Source organism: Lytechinus pictus, unplaced genomic scaffold (genome assembly GCF_037042905.1).
Source record: "Lytechinus pictus isolate F3 Inbred unplaced genomic scaffold, Lp3.0 scaffold_19, whole genome shotgun sequence".
NCBI classification, from domain to species: domain Eukaryota; kingdom Metazoa; phylum Echinodermata; class Echinoidea; order Temnopleuroida; family Toxopneustidae; genus Lytechinus; species Lytechinus pictus.
Window position 1 is genome coordinate 8,852,607 of NW_026974140.1, and position 22,583 is coordinate 8,875,189.

General features: G+C 35.6%; 1 protein-coding gene across 2 annotated transcripts; it reads left to right on the forward strand.

The window, feature by feature from the left end:
• Nucleotides 1-13,371: 13,371 nt before the first annotated feature.
• Nucleotides 13,372-20,749, forward strand: LOC129260940 (spermatogenesis-associated protein 4-like). Of its 2 annotated transcripts, none has more exons than XM_054898950.2 (5): nt 13,372-13,803; nt 14,757-15,005; nt 16,164-16,326; nt 17,261-17,438; nt 18,222-20,749. In XM_054898950.2, exons 1-5 carry the CDS (start codon nt 13,724-13,726, stop codon nt 18,374-18,376), a joined length of 825 nt encoding a protein of 274 aa, XP_054754925.2. In that variant the 5' UTR covers nt 13,372-13,723; the 3' UTR covers nt 18,377-20,749. The 2 variants fall into 2 exon arrangements, with proteins under 2 accessions (XP_054754925.2, XP_063970534.1); XM_064114464.1 differs by having other exon boundaries at nt 13,448-13,653.
• Nucleotides 20,750-22,583: the final 1,834 nt, after the last annotated feature.

Consider the following 22,583-nt stretch of genomic DNA (forward strand, 5'->3'; position numbering starts at 1 on the left):
ATGTATTTACTCTACATATGCATTAAATTCTGTGAATCCCATACTCTTGAACCATTAATGCTTCTTTCTTTGACCCATGCTATTTCTGCCCATTTATCTCTTGAGGGTTTTTTTTCTCTCTCTCAAGGTGTGTATGGCACATTGAGGAGTATAGAAACATGTTGGAGATATTGAAAGGGGTTGAATAATTGAATGAAATTTACGAATGGGAGAGAAGCCGATGGGGGGGGGGGCAAAGATGTTGAGACAGAAAGGGGGTTTGAGAGAAAAGAGAGGAATTAACTATAAAGGAACAGCAGTCAGGAGAGGGAAAGAGAGAGAGAGAGAGGGGGGGAGGAAATCGAACGAAGATATGCATACGATAAAAGAGTCCTCGTAGAAAGAGTGAGAGAGAGGGGGGGATATGGAACTGAGAGATCATAATGAGATAAGAAAGAAGTAGTAGTGCATGGGCGGATCTATCGCCAATAGGGGGGGGGTGCCAATTCGTCTACGGCCAACTTGTCACACTCACTACATGGTCTACTTTCATTTAGTCTAATGCCAATCTGTCCATCAACATTTCGTCTAACAGCCATTGGTCCATTAACCATTTGGTCCAATCATCACTTCATCTAATAACCATCTCGTCTATGACCATTTAGTCTCATAACCGGTTGGTCTAATACCCATTTTATTTTCATTCATTTTGCACAATAATACACTTATAGTCCAATTAGATGAAATGGTATATGGACCAAATTGCTTTTGGGTCCACTGGTCATTAGACGGAATGGCATTAGACTAAATGAAGAAGAAAAAAGACTATGTGGTGAGTTGACGAACTGATGGACCAAACGATAGTAGACGAGTTGGCAATTAGACAAATTGGAAATAAACCGGGGAAGGGGCCGAAAAATATTTGCACCCGTATTTTCCACAATCAGCCGCTCAAAGTTGATAGGGGTAGTCCTAACAGTCACTTCTTTATTCTCATTAAACAGCATACACAAAATACAATAATCTCATAGCCCCTATAGTGCAAGCGCGAGCTAAAACATTTTTGAAATTTCATGTTTTTTATCCTCAAATTTGAACATTCTGGGCAATGTTTGTGAACTTGAACAAGATGCATATTTTACTAAATTGCTGCGAGCGCGAAGGAGCAAAAAAAAAAGTAAGTAAGAAAAGAGAGAAATATACGTTCTGGCCTGATCGAAAAGGGACTTGCTAATGGCGGTTTACAGTTAGCCAAGAAGATGATGCATATTTCAATCAAAATAATGCGAGCGCAAAGCTCGAGCTAAAATGTTTGAAATTCTGACCATAAAAATGGACATTCCAAGCACTTTGTGTATGAACAGAACACAGTGGGAGCACGAAGCGTGAGCGGATAACAATTGAGATATATAGACCTAAAAGGAACACTGTTTTATATTTATGTTTTCTAAATCGTTAAAAGGGTGGGTAATTGGTTACCGTCTTACATTATTTTATAATGCAAGAGCGAGAAGAATTTTTTTTATATTCTAATCTGAAGCGAGATAATTTAAGCATGCTGTTTTCAATAAAGGATAAGCAGCCCGTCTCAATAAACATGCGTGTTCTAGAATTTGTGCATTCTTAATACACTTTTTACCACGGAAATCAATAATGCGAGCGCGAAGCGCGAACTGATAATATTGGATATTCCGATGTGAAAAGGTCAAATTAAGCACAATATAGGTGGTTTGAATAACAAGTGGAACGCCTCTGGCAGTCTCGCCTGCATTACGCGATTTAATATAGCAGCAGTGCTAACTTTGAAAACTACTATAAAATAATCACTCACAAAAACACCATTCATATAATGACATAATACCACGTTCATTGACCATAAATGACATTTGAACGGTGACTTAAGACTTGTCAACTACACCCATGTCCACATTTCATTCACTCTATCTATAAACTTTCAAAGTTATGATGGCAATTCAACAATTACCCCAACATGGCCTAAGTTTATTGACCTTAACTGACCTTTGACCTTGGTTTTGTGACCTGAAACTCACAGGGGATGTTCAGTGATACTTGATTACTCTTATATCCCAAGTTTTATTAACTAGATCCGTAAACTTTCAGAGTTAGTATGGTAATTTAACAAATACCCCCAACACGGCCAAAGTTCATTGACCTTTAATGACCATTGACCATGGTCATGTGACCTGAAACTCGCACAGGATATTCAGTGGTACTTGATTAACCTAATGTCCAAGTTTCATGAACTAGATCCATAAATTTTCAAAGTTATGATGGTAATTCAACAAATACCCCCAACTTGGCCAAAGTTCATTGACCCTAAATGACCTTTGACCTTGGTCACGTGACCTGAAACTCTAGCAGGATGTTCACTAATACTTGATTAACCTTATGCCCAAGTTTCATGAACTAGGTCCAAATACTTTCTAAGTTATGATGTCATTTCAAAAACTTAACCTTCGGTTAAGATTTTGAAAATAATTCTCCCAACATGGTCAAAGTTCATTGACCCTAAATGACCTTTGACCTTGGTCATGTGACCTGAAACTCAAGCAGAATGTTCAGTAATACTTGATTAACCTTATGTCCAAGTTTCATGAACTAGGTCCATATACTTTCTAAGTTATGATGTCATTTCAAAAACTTAACCTTAGGTTAAGATTTGATGTTGACGCCGCCGCCGCCGCCGTCGCCGTCGGAAAAGCGGCGCCTATAGTCTCGCTCTGCTATGCAGGCGAGACAAAAATGAATAAAACGGCTATTTCGACTCTCCGTACGGCCGCCGCAGAGCAAATGTGACCGAGGTATAAATAAAAAAGAATAATGAAAGTTCAATGTCCTAGCTGACCGTACAGTATTTGTTTTGTATTTTGACTGCAAAGCTTAAATGTCAAGCTCATATATATCAGCCTATTGAGCAATATGTACTCATCGAAAATGAGCAATGCGAGTGCGAAGCGCGAGCGAAAATTTCAATTTTGCATGTTCTTTTAAATCATCAAAGTCTCCCCTCCCTAATTTTATTCACTTTTCTCCCTCCCTTTCCCCCTCTTCCTTTTCCCCTCTCTTTTCCTTCTGGATCCTTCTATGGCAGCGATGGTGAAAGCATTTGAATTATTCACCTCACAGTGTTAAACGGGGAAAATAGGAAATGGCTAAATTTTGAAAATCATTAATGTGGAGCCCTATTCAAGTTTAGTTTCATCTATATACACCATGACAGGGGCTGATCCAGGATTTTCCAAGGTGGGGGCATTCAAGACCTAGTATGCTAAGAAAAAATCATTCCATACACAAAATTCCTGGGAAAAGTTGAAAAATAAGTCCTCACTTGAGAATGAACGACAAAATCCACTAACAAATATTTGATATATTACGGGAGGGGGCACCTTTATTTTTCTTCCCTTTCCTTATTCCTCATCCATTCCATAGGCAGATCCAGGTGCCGGACCCAATTATGGGCGGCGGCAACCCCTCCTACTGGCGGTGCGAAAATTAAAAAGGTAAAAATTGTAGCCCCCCCCCCCCCCCCCCATTAGCAAAATTTTGATCTACACCGGGTATTTGTCTGTCGTACCTCCCAGTAAATGAAATAACAAAATAAAAAACATCACCGTTGCACTAGTATTAAAATTTTTGTGAGTCTTTATTTTTCAAATATTTTTGTTTATAATGGCCGGTATTCATTAATTATCATTATAGTGGAGGTTCGCATCCCGAGAATGTGAAATGAAAAAAAGAAAACAAAAATTGCACTGAACAGGAAACACTAAACGTCCTTTTCAATTCCAATTTACTCAAAGTCATTCAAATAAAAAAAATAAGCATCATTTTTTGATACCTTAACTTGTTCATCACGAATACAATGAAGCCGACAATTATTTGCTTTGTTTTGGATTAATCTTTATAATAATTCCCTTCAAATAAAATTTATACATAAACAGGAAAATATCACAGAAAAAAAAAATTAATTGCAGTTGTATAAAACATCATAGAAAATAACATGACAGATAAATTTTATCTCGACAGGCACACTGTTCATTCGATCATAAAACAATCGCGCTGTTTCACTCCTTGTACACGCACAACTCTATAAGTGTTGTTTCATCTTCATCTGCCTCAATGGCAAGGACACCAGCATAATTCATTCACTTCAAATAAAATTCATACATTCATATACAGGAAATATCAAAGAAAATAATATAACAAATCAATTGCAGTTGCATAAAACACAATAGAAAATAACATGGCAGATGAATTTTATCTCGACAGGCACACTGTTCATTCGATCATAAAACAATCGCGCTGTTTCACTCCTTGTACACGCACAACTCTATCAGTGTTGTTTCATCTTCATCTGCCTCAATGGCAAGGACACCAGCATGATTCATTCACTTCAAATAAAATTCATACATTCATATACAGGAAATATCAAAGAAAATAATATAACAAATCAATTGCAGTTGCATATAACACGATAGAAAATAACATGGCAGATGAATTTTATCTCGACAGGCACACTGTTTCATTCGATCATGAAACGATCGCGCTGTTTCACTCATTGTACACGCGCAACTCTATCTGAATTGTTTCATCTGTCCTCAATGCGGCAAACACCAGCAGTGCAGTGACGATAATAAGTTGCAGTTGCACGTGCGCGGAGAATGAATTAAATTCGGCGGCTGAGTAGAGTCTAGCGAGAAAGGTACGTCACCAGCGAACTTCACGATAGACCACGCCTACTTGCCGAGGTAACCAACGTTGACGGCCCATTTTGTTTTTTGAGTAGTATGAAAAAGTGCAAGCATGTATAAACTTCATTTTAGTTTGAATTCATTTAAAAAACACATTTTTCTTCTAATATAGATGTTTCAAACATATTCCATGTGGAAAACATAATTTTTAAAACATTTATTGCTATATTTTTATCATGAAAAAAGGATTTCTTACGCAACAACAAGTATGATATGTGTGGGCAAGAGAACTACCGTTTTAGCCATAAAGCATATTTTTTTTTTTTTTATTGTGAGCCTACTCAAAGGATTTTTGTTTATTTTTTATGAATTTCCAGACCAAGTTCAACAGCGCCGTCTCGAGCTTGCAATAACGCATGCGATCGCACTTGTTTTTCTCCATAGCGAATACACGCGACGATACTCTGTGGATTTCTCGTGGATTTAACCTCCAAACGTCACTTTCGATACCACATGAAGGTAAGACACTTCATCCCACATAAGTCAATTTAAATATAGAAAACACAGGGCCTTATATTTTTCACTAAGATGAACTAATTTGCTGAGGAAAAGCATTTCAATGCTCATTTTTGCCGTCGAGAACAGACGATGGTGGCAATGCGCACTGTTTACGCATTTGCAATTGGCTTTTCATTTGCCCATAGCAATTTGGCTCAGTGGATCGGCCGACCTTTTGGTAACTCTACTACCACATTGGAGACAGTCTCCAATACTGGCCCACTCACACAACATGCGAGGTTAGTATACTAACCTCGCACAACACATGTGATTTCATAGTGCATTTTAACGTTTTCATTCATCACACGAATGTGAGGGACTAAACTACGCCAAACCTTTCAATTTATGTCCGCTATGTTAATCTTGATCGTCTGATCAAGTTTTTATGAAAAAGCAATTATAAATTATTTATTAAAGTGTTTTTATCGCTTACCTCCAAATCTCAACCAGGATACTTCGCTCGGTCCGTCCTTAGTCATCCTTTGTACTGCGGTGGAAATTACGCAAACAACAATCGAAATGCGAAATTTTCCTATCGAACATTCTCGATTCAAGTCGTCGGCGCATAATAGGAAATTGTACCAAAAATCAACATAGTTCTCTATTTATTCAAACAATTTTTTCTAGGGTGCACTTGACCTTTAAGAGATTTTCCAATGAAAATATTACATGGAACTTGGAAATACAAATCATAATTTGGTTGAACAAAATGTTTTCTGTTAAAGTATAAAACAGAAGAGGAACATATCCTTCACGTATTTTTATATGTTTGCACAAAAAAGGAGAGGGAAAGGGAAAGGAAAAGGGAGGGGGAAAGGTAGAGGAGAGAGAGGGAAAAGGAGACCATAAAATAGAAAGAAAACAAAGGAAAGGAAGAGGGGAAGGGAGAGGGAAAGAAAAATGGAAAGAGCGAGAAAGGAAAGAAAAGAAGGGAAAGGAAAAGCGAAAAAGGGAAGGGAAAGGGAGAGAAGAAAAGAAGGGAGAACGAAAATGGGGAAAGGGAGAAGGAAAGGGGATAATGAAGGGGATAGGAAAATGTCAAGTTTGAAGATCTGAATATTAACACTAAAACAAAATTAGACTCCCATGTTTTATTTATAAAAATACCATCTTTTTCATGATTATAAAGGTTCAACGTCCCTGTTCTAGGTCTAAACTTCAACATAAATCTACTGGCGCTTCGCGCTTGAATTCTGGAGGTCATTCCTCTTTTAAAAGTATAGGTAATCTGTCGGACTTTTCAAATCCCAAATTTAAATCTTAAGCGCAAATGCCCTCGCATTATTTTTCATTTAGATACAGTCCTGTCATCAATATCAAAAACTCTAAGCGCGAGCTTCGCGCTGGCATCATTTTTGTAAGTGACATTTATGATGTTGTTCATATTTTAAAAATGTCCATTTGTTGAGGTTTAAATGTCCAAAAGTTCAGCGCTCGCATAATTTGTAAGGTAAATAGACCTACCCTTTTAATTGTTATACAAAGGCGCTTATACAACGTCCAGAATGCAGTTCGGAATATTGAAAATAACTATTGGTCCCGCTATTTCTGCCCGTGCGACAAGCATTTATCATTTTGAATCATGAGATTCACCTTTAAAATATGATGAAAAAGTATCGTTAAGACTTAATTAAGAAAAAAAGAAGCTCACGTTTCACGCTCGCATTTTAATTGATCCGTTAGCTTGTGATAATAATGGTGACTTCGTTAATATATCTTAGCGGACATGTCCACCTTTGGTGCTTCAAGAAAAATAAACACAACACAATAGAAAACGAACAAGAATAGAATAGATAGTTACCTATCCCACTCATGAATTCTTATTTAACAGTCCCCAAAACGTATTTTTTTCGTGTTAGCTTATTTCATATACATATATATATATATAAATATATATATATATATATATATATATATAGGCGTAAATAAATCAAGCATTTTATATATATATATTTTTTTTTTTTTCACACAATATTTAAATAAAAGAGTTGCCAAAGCTGTAGTACATGTATAACTTCACACACACACACACATATATATAGGTCTCCTCATCATGGTTATAAAAAGTGCTCAGAATGTTTTATTTTCAAGTCTTTGTATCAGAATTTTCAGCTCGGGCAGCTCTATCGCATTTTGATTACTATCCTGTTGATTTATTTACTTGAACAAAATATTTAAAATGTCCAGCTTTTAGAACAGATATCAAAAAAAGGTATTCACCTTTGATCATGGATGAGGAAGAAGAAAAAAGTGAAAAAAAATAGGAAACAAACTAACGAATTAATGTGACATAATTTTTCTTCATTTCAAGGCGACTCTTTACATTTCATCATCGCTGATGCCGCTACAATAGAAAATACCGCTTGACAGCAAAAAAAAAAAACAGAAAGAGGAAAATAATGCTGAGCGTCTAAAATGCAGCTAGCATGCAGTACAAGCTGCGCTGCAGAACCGTCGTAAACAAACATCTTGTGAATAATATCGCGCGCCCTCTTTAAGCAAAAGTTTACAACCACAATTACCCTGCGGTATCTACGTGAAGATCACGAGAAAATGCATTTTTTTTCTTAAAAACACACCAAAGAGAAGACAAGAAACGATCCATATGGTTCGGTAAGTGTCATAGCACAATTAGAAACATTATTTTAAAAGGAATGGCTTAGTTATTTTAGTAAAAAGGGTGTGAAAAATTCGCGTGCACCATGTGCATATGAATCCTTCGCACGCGAGATGCATTGATCCCATGAGTGTAGACAGGAATAACCGTCGTTTCTGGGGATTTATTCAACAATTTCTGACATTTTACTGTAATCCCCATTAACCGACGGTAGGGTATACGTGTGGGCTCGCATGTTTTCTCATTCCCACCCTTTTGTCAATTCACAGTCCAAAGTTTGATGTAATTTTACACATCGAATTTACAATCTAAGGATGTATAGCCATCAAACTTTTAAACCATGATATTTAGTGAAGACAATATTTTAAACGATATAGATTTAAAAGGCATGAAAAATTATACTTTACCGATGTTTAATTGGGTTGAACACGATCAAAATAGTCAATATGGCAGCCAAACTGTGAAATATTTACAAACGAACGGAGAGGGCGTCAACAATCACGAATGTGATATCGATATTGCTTTCGATATTATACGATCTGCTCCTTATGCGAGCGAAACCGCTACGATCACAAGTAGCAGACGACAATCAAACGATCACTTTAGTTCAAGCAGCATAAACGAAAGGCCTGCATGATGGATGCTGTAGCCAAGGGGATATTTGGGGAACACTTCACTCTCAAGCCTGACCAGCGGGAAGCGCTACAGTGTTTGGAGGACGGGAGAGACCTGTGGGTCCAGCTCCCCACTGGACATGGAAAGTCGGCGATTTTCACCGTCTTTCCGATATGGAAATCAAAGGTTATTAATTTTTTAATAGGCCTACTTTATTATAAAATATTGGGAAAATGATAACTACCGTAGTATTAACTTTGACATTCAAAATGCAGCTTTCATCGTTTAGACCCAGATCTAGGTTTGTGGATCACTTAAATTCAAGCAGTATAAACATATGGCCTATTTATACTACATAATCGTTTCAATTGAATATCAAATGGCACTAAAACACTTGATGCTATATCTGCATACTAGTCTAACACTGAACATAAAATGAGTGAAAAAATGATTTTAACAGAAAATATTTTTATAGGTTAGAAGTTCCCATAGACCACTACTCCAACTGACCAGACATACAGTCCCAGTTAAATCAAATACACAATTTATTACGTTTATTTACACCTTATTCTTTCTATTCTTCTTTCATTTTACACTATTTATTTTGTGTTGGGCTATTCTGATGACTGGCCACATTGAATGCATTTGTTTATTTCAATGTTTTTAAATCTTTTCTATGTGAACACTGACTGAAATTAAGTATAACGTCGATTATTGCAATCCACACAGTCAAGTCCTGGATCTTCTCTCGTATAGGCCTATACGTTCAAATCGCTGTACAGAGTTGCTATGATTGTCGTCTCAGGGGGATATGAGTCAATTTTGAAAAGACATTTCCAACATCTTTATACCTATCATATTTAAATGTCTGATTAAGAAACCTTCAAACACCCCCCCCCCAAAAAAAAGGGGGAACAAACTCTAAGAAATGATGTTAAAATTCTGCAATAGCTATCTATTCAAAGTGTTATTTGAGGGCTCCAATTATAGGCTTTATCATCGAACCATTCAAATTTGAAGGAAAGGGGAGTGTCTCCTTTGCGTCGCTATTATCACCACAATAGAGGCTATACTGCTTGTTTAAGACGACTCGTAATATTAGATCCATATTGACCTTTATACTCTCATGTAGGACCTTTAGGTCTAACTATTCTAAAAACGCAAAACTTTAAAGACAATCAGACCAATTAATGCTACACAGAGTGAACGCCAATTCAGATCCACCCAATCGGCTGGCAAGAAAAAAAAGGAGAGAAAGAGAAAGGAAGAAAGAAAGTGGGGTTAAAGAAGAATTATTGTCGACCTATAATGATAATAATAATGGATGTGTAATGCGCCAAATCCACTCGGCAGGGTGCCCGAGGCGCAGTGAAAGAAAGAAAAACACAGAGAGAAAAATACAAAGTATGTTATAATATATGAAATTATATTACGTGTATTTTTATTTCAGAACTATTTATGAAACATAATTTGCTTAAATGTTAGTCCCTACTGGTGCTTGCGTTGTCTGTTTGATGAGATAAATAATCCTGTTTAAGGAGATTAAATGGTTCTAAATCATCCCGTTTCCAAGTCCATAAATATACACCAAATATATTTCCTTGTATTCGGATTTTTCAAAATTATTGTATGTAGTGACATTGATTTTTTTTAATGACTACTACATTTGCCGCATTTAAGGTCTAAATATAAAACATTTCCAGTCCGTGCTTACGTTGACATTAGTGCATTGGCCATACAGTGGCGTACCGTGTGTCACGGCATGGGGGGACCAGCAAAAAAAAATGAGTATACTAATAGAGGCATTTTAAGGGCAGTGCCATTAAACGGATATGTATATTACTGATAAAAAATAATGCGAGCGCCAAGCGCGAGCTGAAAATCTTTGATATTCAGACCTAAAAAGGGACACAAGCATTTTTTTGTAATTATGATACGTGCCCGTCTCGCTAAACAATGCAAAACTGCTGAAATGTTTGTATTTATTGACCCCAAACAGGGACATTTTAAGGACAATAGGCCTATTTTAGGAATCCATATCCATGTACATATCTCAAAAGCTACGTTTCTCTTCCCTTCTCCCTCTTTTTCTCCTTTTCCCGTTTTTTAAATATTTTTGCCAGCCGAGGGGGGGGGGGGGGGTGCCCCCATGTCCCCCGTAGTCACTCCACTGATTGGTGAGATATGTCTACTCTTCATGACACGAGCGTAAATCCAGAGGGGGGTGGGGGTATGCATCCCCTCCCCCCACACTTTTCAACACAGAAAAAAAATATTCTTTAATTATCAAATGGTCAATAACTTTTAGTATGTGGATTTATCTTTAAATGCAGTCAAGGTGCTTAAATTGGCCAAGTTTTTCCATTTTAAAGATGAAAAATTTCTCACTCGGCCGCTCTGCCCCGCGCTTAATCTAATTTGGCCTTGACAATCACTACGTTTAGCTTATTGCAGAGGTTAATTTATATCCACTGCGTAATGGGAATATGTTTATAATAATTCAATTTTTTTATATAAGATTCCAATGACTTTTAAATATGATGATAACTATGGACCTTAAACGAATCAAACATCCTTTAAATATACACTTTCGTGAATATGGGGGAGGGGCTGTCATAACTTGGAATCTCTGTGGAAGCGCAGGAATTTTTCACCAAAATATAGGCTCAGTCTTCTTCGTTTCTTCCGAAGAAATGGCGAAGCATAGCTGGTCACTTTCACTTTCCTCCCCAGGTAAACATTGATTCTACTAATTTTCTTTAATTTGGATTTATTTTCAATTACATTTGAATTGCTTTCAGATAATTTTGAAATTATTCTGCAACATCTGTCGCAAATGAATTTTTTTGATTTTTGATCTGGTGTCACTTTAATTCCCAATGATTCGACAGCGTCAGCAGTGGTGTAATCACGGTGATCCAATTTTGCATTCAAAGATCTTCTTTTATTAGGATGATTATTCAAATTACGGTCACAATTACAACACCAGTAGTCAGCCATAATTACTAAAATGAATTAATGAATCAAATAAAATTACCACCAGCAATCAGCACACCTAACGTTATACATGGCAATATACGAATAAAATAATACGATACGATACACTACACGAAGATAAACGATACTAGTTATAATCGCGATAAATCGAGACATGAAAAAGTTAATAACGATAATGACGTCATTCAAGATGGCAACTTGCAAGAAAAACCGTCAGGTCAGGTGAAAATGTCTTAGATGACAGATTTCTCAATCATCCAGAGGATTTTTTTCAATAACTCCGGCCCAAGGTATGCAATTAGCTTAAGTTATCTATATTACACTGATAATGGAAACCATGAAAATGTCAATTTTGCCTAAAAAAAGTTTTAAATCGCGATCTATAAAACGCTAGTTCACTATACGTTGGCTGTAGCCAGGGGCCCCCTCCGCTTCAGTCTATGTATGGTGAGTGAGCCAACGCAGTTCAGCGGAACAACCAAAATACAGAGACTGAAGCTTTTGGTCTACCATGAGTGATACTGGCCGTGCGCCTCTACTGACCAGTGGTCAAAGGAAAAAAAAAATACACAAAAAAACGAAATGAAAGATCAAATCAAGAAGGAACGAACAAATGAACGAAAGAAAAGAAATTAGAATTTTTAGAAAGAGAGAAAGAGAGGAAGGAAGGAAGAAAGAAAGAAAAAGAAAGAAAAAAAGCTTTGAAATTTATAATAGGGTGTCTGAAGCCACACTGAAAAGTGTCAGCATAAAACAGGCTAATTTAGGGGAAAATATGGCACATTTTTTCGGGGAAGTTCAGGCTACTAGAAAAATGTGATCTGAATTGATTATTAACTTGTGTTTGGCATGTATGGAAAGAGAAAATTCAGGGGCTTCTTCTGACAGTAAGGACAAGTTTATATGATCATTTTAAATAAGGATTTAAGGATAAATTGCAAACCCTTATTTTTGTGTGTGTTGAAATTGCCATTTCTCCATGCGTTTTCTATGGGAAAATGAAATTTCTGTTTTGCACAATTTTTTTCACTTTGTCGCAATATTTCATTGTGATCTGGTTTCCAAATCTTTATAAAAATCATACCATCAGATAGAGCATAAAAAATCCTATTGGACTCTTTATGGACAAGTTTTTGGCATTAATAATGAATTTATAACAGCTCTCGGAAGCTAAAAATTTGGATTTGTGTGTGTCCATTTCTTAACTACACAGTCTATGGCAGAGAAATGCTGAAAATTTACCCAATTTCATTCTTCTTTTTTGCAGCCAATAATTGGATTTTTTTCAAAAATGTTACATTTCTGTCAGTCTGAAGGTCATTTCTCTTCAAATTCACAAAGAAAATGTGATATTTTCTTGAAATAAGAAAAATAATTTTTTTCTCCAGACACCCTATTTATAACTTAAAATTAAAATTATGAAAGAGAGAACAGATATGAACTAAATTTAGGAACAAAGAAAAAGGGAGAAAAAACGACAAGGAGATGGCTATGCTTAGCTTTGGACGGGAAACAATCACACAATAAAAATATGAACATGACCTCTTTCATTCCATGTGCTTTTCTCACAGATTTAATCGTATGCAATTTGAATTACTCTATCACAACAATGTGATTTTCCCGTTTAACCTGTGTGCATAAATATCGCATAAGGCAATATGGCCAATTGTCTCCACATTCGTGTCATGGGTCTCCGTACTTAGCTTCACCTTTAGTGCGCCCATGCCGCGACAAGGACTGAAAATAAGTGACTGGTGCGAGCGGAGTCCGTCATTCCATTGTCACTAAATATACGTGATTCAAATTACAAAACAGAAACATCATATATTCAGAGAAAATATCTTATAAAAAGTCAGAAAAATTACCTTCCAGCAGTTACGACCAAACCCGAGTGTCTCTTCCAACAAACACTAGCTGGCGCGCTTCAAAAAAAAAGTGAGCTAATCCGCTCCCCCCCCCCCCTATCCCCACCCCGACGTACCGTAGTCGACGGCAGCGTAGTCATGTCAACAAATTCATTGAAGCTCAACACTGCACCGCGGCCATCGCGGCGATATAACGAAGCAGCAGGTAACTCTGGTGGGCTAGAGCCCCGGTACGGTACTTGTGTATGATCTGACCTGCCGGCCAGCTTGCGCTGCGGCTCATGCATGCCACTTGTGTCGGGATCGCGTCGTGAGTGGATTGTTTCTTCACTGTCTTTCTTGAGTTTTAGAATCAGATTAATACTTGTTAAATTTACAAAATGGCAACGAAACTACCGAGAGATGTTTTGAAATGGATTCAAAGTCTGGATCTCACATCTCCTGTCAGAAACGTCAAAAAGTGAGTTTTTAAAATTTTAGTAATTTTAGAATTTAGGTGTAGGAGACTATTTCTTATTCTAAGTTAGGCCTACTAGATTTTTTTTAAAGGAAAATACGGTATAGCTGACTCAGACACTTTCACTTTCAGATCTGAGACTGTCTTAGGAGTGAGTGTGACACTTATCCAAAACTAGGTTATGATCTGAGAGTGAGAGTGTGTCTGACAGTCAGTCACTCAGACAGAGTCAGTGAATGACATCACAGATCACTCATCAGACATCAGTTTTCTTGAGTTTTGACTTTTGTCAGTGTTTTTACCTTCCGAAATATGTAAGAAAATCTTCATTTCAGAAGCCATAAAGTCAGACAAATCGGTTTTCTTGTTCAATTAATTGTGGGCATTAACAGAAAGACAAGGCAAATTTTCCAAAACCCAATGAAATTTTTATATAGACTAAGTTAGGCCCTATTTCAGAAGGTAAAAGACAAAAGTTAGATTCTAAACACTTTGAAAAAAAAATTTAAAAGTGATGTCATTCATCATTGTCAATTGTAGTCACTGACACTGGTCACTGCTCTGAGACTGAGTGACTGACAGAGGTCAGAGCCAGCAAAATCCATCTGTTTTGCTTTTGGAGGAATTTTTTTTAAAAACTTTTTTTAATTGATCAGTGTCTGCACACCTTGATTGCTAACAAAGTTAAGACTAATCACAAATTTCTTTAATATTTCACAGAAATTTCAAGAGATGTTAGTAGATGTTAATCGTTAATCCCCGTTAACTTAATGATTTGAAGATTTATTTTAATGTGCCAAAAATCTCACAAATCTTAAATTCTGTAAATAACAGATTTTTAGAAATTCTATTCAATAGGGTGTCGAGACTCTAGACATCAATTGATCGATATTAGTAAAGTGGTACTAATAGATCTACATTTAATCTTGCTTATTATTTTCTCTTCCACGACACAGAGATTTTTCAAATGGCTACCTCGTCGCTGAGATATTTTCGTGGTACTTCCCCCAGGACATCACTATGCACTCTTACGACAACTGCAGCGGAATTCAGGGCAAATTGGGCAACTGGTCCTTGTTGCGTACTTTCTTCAAGAAGAAGAATATTGATATTCCAAATCAGTTGATCGATGGGACTATCCATTCAAGACCTGATGCTGCCGAGTTGCTCGTTCAATATCTGTATACAAAGCTTACAAATCGGAAGTAAGATAAGATAAAGAATAAAGGGATAAGAAGAAGATACATTTAATAGTTCCATGACTGCTGCTGTTGCCACTGATGATGATGATAATGATTTAGTGATGATGATGATTAGAATCCTACAATTGTGATCATAAGAATGATAATGATAACAATGATGATGGTAAAATGATGATTGATAATGATGGCGATAATGATAATTGATTATGATATTGATGATGATGATGATGATGGTGATGGATGAGGATCATCCTGGATGGTGGCGATGATTATGATCATCATCGTGATGATCATGATGGATGATGATGGTGATGATGATCATGATGATGATGATCATGATGATCATGATGATCATGATGATAAAGATCATGATGATGATCATGATGATGGATGATGTTGATGATTATGATGATCATGATCATGAAGTTGATGATGATGATGATGATGAAGATGATGATGATAATGATCATGATGATGATGATTATGTTGATCATGATCATGATGATGAAAATGGTGATGGTGATGATTGTGATGATCTGGATGGTGATGGTGATTACCCCTGTCTAAGCTAAAAGTTGGCCTTATTGTTCAGATACCAATGATGAGCCAGATGTATTGCCATGATTCTCTTTTATAAAAGGGACATTTGATGTAATTTAAAAGGGGGGTGTTTGGGTTCCATGCTGACTTTGACTTTGGGTCACTTGACTTTGTTCAGTGATCATGTTTCTAAAATGATTAATAGTGTATCTTTAACTACTTAAGTTTAGTTCATATTTGTGTATGATTAATTTATGATCGAATATCTTTGAACTGGATTTTATGTTGCTCCATTTGTTTCTACATAATTATTACATATTCATGTTCGGAATACATCTCAAATAGCAAAAAATGTTGGATTTGACTTACTGTTACTTGATATTGATAGGAAAAATTCACAGGTTTTACTGAAGTAAGTTTTGCAATATCTGCAGATCTACTTCTCAGTTTTGCAGAAAAAAAATATTGTTGGAATCAATTGTATAAAAAAAATGCATTGTAGCATGACTATAATCCTGTTAATATCAATTCTGACAATGAATTCAATATCTTTTCTCTTTTTTTTGTTGCATAAATTAAAAATTTAGTAATCAGTTATCCTCATGCTAATCTCTCTCTCAGGTTGAAGCGTCTAGCCTTAGACCGTGACATCGACTTCACGGACCATCACTACCAGCAGACCTTGCCGATACATGCCAGGAATACTGCTGCAATGGCAGTCAGAACAAATCTCAAGATCACGGAGTTTGAAACAGAACCAAACATCATCACCTGTCAACAGAAGGTATAGGCATGCACTTAGCGCACCCAAGAGTGGGCGGGGTAGGGGCGCAGAGTGGGTTGGTATTCTTTTCATTGAACCTGAATTTAAAAGCCTTCTTTTAGATGAATTAATGCCCTATATAGTGTTGTCACTATTCCAGTTTATTGCTTAATTATTTGAATGAGTATCTCAAAACTATGATGCTGAGGATGATATGAAATAAGAATTGTTTTAGTGGATTGTTTTGCAATTTTACTTGACAATTTATGTCATGATCCCAATAAAAAATGACATACAATTACTTTTTTTTTGGGGGGTGGGGATATAAAACCTCCTTTTTTTCCTAGAATAGAACGGGCTCAAAATTCAGGATATAATCTTTGCTTTCTGGTAAATGCGGTCACTAAATTGGTGCTCAAAGATTCTTTGTAATAGAAAAAGAAACATTACTGAGAGCATATATTGGAAACTATAAAGAATTTAAGTGGAAGATACATGTACATCTTTGCCTCCGACGAAGATTCTGCTAGGATCGAAAGCTTAGGCCCCTTTTTGACTTTCTTGAAAAAATTATTATAACAACATAAATTTTCTATATATTTTGAATGAGTATATGTATATTTTGCAAAACAAAAAACAATATGCATTTTGTCAAATGTCTTTAATTTACTCGTTCCAAATCAAATACTAAAAAAAATATTTTTCCTATTTTCATCCTATTTCTTTTATTTCAAAAGTGTTTTTGGCTATATTTCAGAGAAAAATTGCTTGTACATTTTTTACTCTTTATGAAATTATTTTTCAGGTAAAGAATAAATACCCTGTAGTAAAAATATAAATTTTGGTCTATATTTCATACTCTTTCACATAACCCAGGGTAATATATTGTGTAACATTGAATAGTCAAGTATATATATGCTATATATTAACATTATTAGTATACGTTTACGACCAGGCTCAGGATATTATTACGCGTCACAGTCAGCATCGGCAAGAAGATCGCTTAGAAGATCCTGCACGATTCAACATCAAACCTACTATTGGACAGAAGTGTGTGAGAAGACCCGTCCCCCAAACACCTCATTCCACCCAGGCCAAGAACAGTCCACAGCGGGAATACCTAATCAAAGAAAGTAAGTTAGGTTTAGACTTGTATCGGTCAAGTCCACCAAAAACTTGAATTGAAAAAAGAAAGAAAGAACTTCAAGACATTGGAAGAAGCATAAAAAACCCTTGCCATTTCAAAGTGACTAATTTTCTCCTCATTTCTTTCTGCTGCTTCATATATCTATTTTGAAGTGATATTTTGTTGGTACTCGCAAGCAGGCTAGCAGGAAAAAAATTGATTTGATTTTCTGTTTCGATTTGCTAAAGTAATCAATAATATACATGTAGTTTGTATTTAGGAATGTTGGTTTTAGAGATTACCTGATATTCTTTTGGGGTATTTTACTTTTATCAGTTATATCTCATTAACATTGGGTGATTTCAGTCCGGCGTTGGTGTTGGAATTTGGATTGCTTACCCTAGCTCCAAAACCTATTCTGAGTTTATGAAACTGATCCAGATCACACTATTGACATCTCAAAAACTAGTGAGTGGCTTTTCAGGACCATCTTAATTTTATGTTTGGTGTTGTACTCGTGTTAAAATTGACCTAGCACCAACACCAAAAGGTCAACACTGAACTTGAAATCACCCATTGAATATCATGATAATAGCAATACTAAAAACCATTTGGAGATGCTGTATATAATCTTCAAATTAACAATACTTAAAGTCTGCATATTTGTTGGATAAAGGCGAGTTTTCAACTGTTTTGTAAATCTTTCAAAAGAAGTATCATGAGAGGTTACTATGATGTATGTTGTCATCGTTGAATTAATTTGTTTTGGGTTTTTTATTTTATCTTCCAGACACTAATCCTACCCCCGTGCAAACCGCCTCATCACCCAGCGTTCACTTCAAGGAAATCAAGGTCAGTCAACTTGATCATGTGACACAACAGGTGATCCGACCCACCAGCATGTCTCCAAGCAACGTCCTCCCTCCAATCTCTGGAAAATCATAATGGCACATGGGGCTTATTAAAGAACATTTCAATGCCTTGGAGCCGTCCAATCACAAAATCACGTGAAGTGTTTTCTGTTATTGTTTTTGTTTTTTGCTGATCCGTATGTTCAGCTTTGGTAGCAGAGTGAGATGGAAAAAAAGTTGAGTGCATTTGAACATTGGGCTTTGGTGGAAAAGAACATTTCAATGCTGTTGAGCTGTCCAATTACAAAATCACCTAAAGTGTATTCGATTTTTTTTTTTAATATACATGTACGTCCATTTCAGATTATGCAATCCTCTTAGTTAGCTTTGGTAGCAGAATGAGATGGGAAAAAGTTGGGTTTAAAAAGTTGAATACAAAAAGTATATAGTTCAAAAAGGATTTCAATGTCAGAGCTGACATTTTAGTCATTATTAAAAAACTTTCAGGAAATCCTTCTGTCCAGGTAGAGTTTGCAGCTAATGGAACGGACAGAAAATTTTCAGTCTACATGTAGTTCATGGTAGCCTGCGCTAAGCTCTGCGCCCATGTGCAGTGTATGTGTTACAGCATGATCGGCCAGACTCCAACAGGTATTTGGTGGGATTGTAGGTGCTTGTCAACTTGAATCATCGAAAATGTCATATTAACTTATTTGTTCTTGTGGTGCCAAGGTAATTGGTTCAAATAAGAGATTTCTCACATGTTTGACACTGTAATGTAGATGGTTTATACATTAATGTAAATATCCTTGTAGATGTATTATTTCATTAAATTGCTTGTTGTTATAGTAACGCACATGATCGCTGTATGCAAATGCTTTGTGAATTCATTCCATCACCAAACTTCCATTTGTAATATTACATGTTTATTCTATGAAATATATATTCCCTGCTTAGGATCACATCACATGCACGTATATACGAAGTAATATTTATCGATTGAACTAATTTTTTTATCTCACTTTCATTGAGGCACCTGGTATTTTCTTAATACTTATTTCATTAAAACCTGTCAAAAATGTCATTGCTATCAGAGTTGGGGCAACTCCATAGTGGCTGCATAACTCAGAATGACTAAAATGTCATCTTTTTTGAAAAGTTTAACTCAGATCTGTTTTTCTTTTTTTTTCTGTTAATTATGTTACATTTTCATCTATCTGCAAAGAAGTTTCTTTTTCCATATCAACAGATTTCTGATAATAAAGTACTTAACAAATTGATATATTGTCCCTACCACTTGTCACTACAAATTACTTACTAATTGAGATCTATATAGTCTCAGTGATACAGTATTACACAACTAGATAGATCCTATTATATATTTGCATCAGAATTCATGAATTTCATGTGAAAAAGAATCTATTTTTAGGTGTCATATCAGCCAAATAATGAATGTTTTTTTCATTCGTGCAATGGACAGAATACTTCATTTGGTGAAAGATGAAATGAATGGTCCATTCAACTCAGCTACGTCTCGTTGAATGGATTGTTTCATCTTTCACCTCATGAAGTATTCTGTCCATAGTGCACTCATAAACATTCATTATTTGTATATCATTGAACAGCAATTTCTTTCAAATTCCACAATTTTTTTATCGCTTCTTCTTTCTCATTTTCCTGCTTTTACAAATACATTTCCTTTTCAAGGTTGGATTCCCATTTAGATTTACTAAATGTTATCTTGATTATGCAACTTAATTACTTTTTTGCCCCATCAAAATGCGATTGACTGAAGTTGAATAAATCTCTCTTTACATTGATACTAACTTTTGAAGAACAAACAGCTAAGAACACAATATCAATGTGAATTTCAGCTAAAATTCAGCATCCACTGCTTCTTAATTGCAAAAATATTTGATTTTTTGAAGGAACAGCATAATATGCAGCTTCTTAAATGTATCCAAATGTAATATAAGAAAGAATAAAGTCAACAGATGATAAGGTACAATTAAATTGATATTCCTTTGGCAGTTGTGGTCTTGAGCACTGAAAACTGCCATTGATATTATTGCAACATGTAGTTTATATCTGTATTATTGATGTAGATGATACTGACATTAACAATAATTCATTACTATAATTTTGAAAAAGAACTAAAATTGGAATTTATAGAATTAATAATGTGGCTGAGGGTTTATCTATACGTAGTGTAAAGTTATACAGTATTTCTTTGACATCGCCTTTATATACATGTTATGCAACAATAGCTTCTAATGTGTATTGAAATGTATTTCAGGAAATGAACTAATTCAAGAGATGACCTTGTGTTTGTATAATATGTTAACATTGCCTTTCAAGAAAGCATGCATGATAATAATAAATTGTATTTGTCTGTACAAATAAGTTCAATAAAATGTGTTTTTTACAGTACAGAAATCTTCATGTTAGATTACATGAATATAATTAAGCTGAAAGCCAAATCCAGAAAAAGAGGTGTTGTGACACCACATTTGCTCCGGCGACAATTGCTCAGGGGTGGTATTCTGAGATCCATTTTATCTCGGATAAAATAAAATATTTTATCTCCGTTAAAATCAGTGAGATAAAATACCCTTAAAATCTCTCCGAATTGGTATTCTGAGAACAATTTTATCACTGTAAGACACACCTATTTTTTAATCAACCTATTTTTTAATCAATATCCAATTATAAACGCACTTTTATAGCTCTGTCATATCACTCAACCAATGGAAATCCATTCCGCTAGGTGTGGCGAAGGAGTGAGATTGCGTCAGTTTATTGACTTCAATACGCTTGCACTATATGCCTGCGCGTCTTTACAGAGATTTCTTTTTAACAAAAATGGCAATACTCTCATCTTTTTTTCGAAGTATATATCACATCTTTTCAAGCATCATTTCAAAGACAATATTAGTCAAGAAAATTCTTATGTAATGCTTCCTGATTGTACAGGAATACATTTAAGGTGTTGTTCTCAATGAATATATCATTTTTCTTAATTTTCATGCCAACATTTGGAGTTAATTCACCTAGAAATATTGATGAAATCAACGTCGCAGAGATAAAATAGCCCTTACCCTCTTTTAAGTTTATTTTATTTTTTCTTCAAAGTAACTTTGGCGCAAGCACATCACCGCGTTGCAATGGCCAGATACGCGATGGGTATGTCTACGCAGCCACTGCTCTGTTGCGTATCATCATAGATACGCAAGATAAAATTTTGAATTTTTATCTGAGAGATATGTCATCTCAGAATACCAATTTAATTTTAAGAGATAAAATAAAATATTTTAAAGATAAAATGACCTCAGAATACCGCCCCAGAGCTTTATTTCCTCTAAGGGTTAGAGTTATCGTTGCAATAAGGTTTCATGTTTAGGTTTAAGGCAAACTTTAAGATTAGGGTATACTGCTAAATACAGGGTTGAAGTTGGTCAATCCATGAGTGTAAAATTTACAGTGGAGCAATTGTCGCTGGAGCAAATTTCATGGAATTCATTTCAGAATAAAATGTAGTAGAATATGATGCTAATATTGAGACTTGGAATATCTTACTGTGTAATGTTCGAAATCATCGTACGAATACCTATGTTCAAATATGTGACTATGCTATCATCCTTAGAATAAAAGCGAATTTAATATCTAGTCGTAATGACGTTATAGCAATCGTACGATTGGCTACGATTTGAAACAAATTTGGCCTTTACTAAAAAATAAGGCTTGCAATCTTTCAAAATGGTTATATTAATATTCTTTCAATTAATATTCAGCTCAAATAAAATAATATATTCCATTAACATTTTCAGAAAATGAGCAAATTGCGATTTGTTCCAAAATCGGATCGCGAGCAGTCGTAAGGTGTGCGGTGGCCTTTAGGCACCAACATTATTTATATCATCAGAAAGCTCAAACTCTATACTTTCTTACAATGTCACTCTTGTAATGTGGCATCTTTTAGATGGGTCACCAGGCAGCTTTTTCCATCAAGATGCAAGACAAGATTTCTGAAATTTCTGAGTAACATAAAATCCAGAGTTCTGATTGGCTGAATGTTTTAAGAACAACTGGGGCGGGTAATTTGAAGAGATTACCACATGGTGAGTGTGACCTTGCAGAGGCCCAGTGTGGGGAACACTGGAATTTGCGTGGGTTTGTGGTCTCTATGACCAATCAGAGCGCAGTATTCTTGTTTTTGAGCTGCTAACTGTACTTGGCCTATGAAAGCTGGCTGCTGACCCATCTAAAATACATCTTCTTATAAAAATTATATCATATTAAAG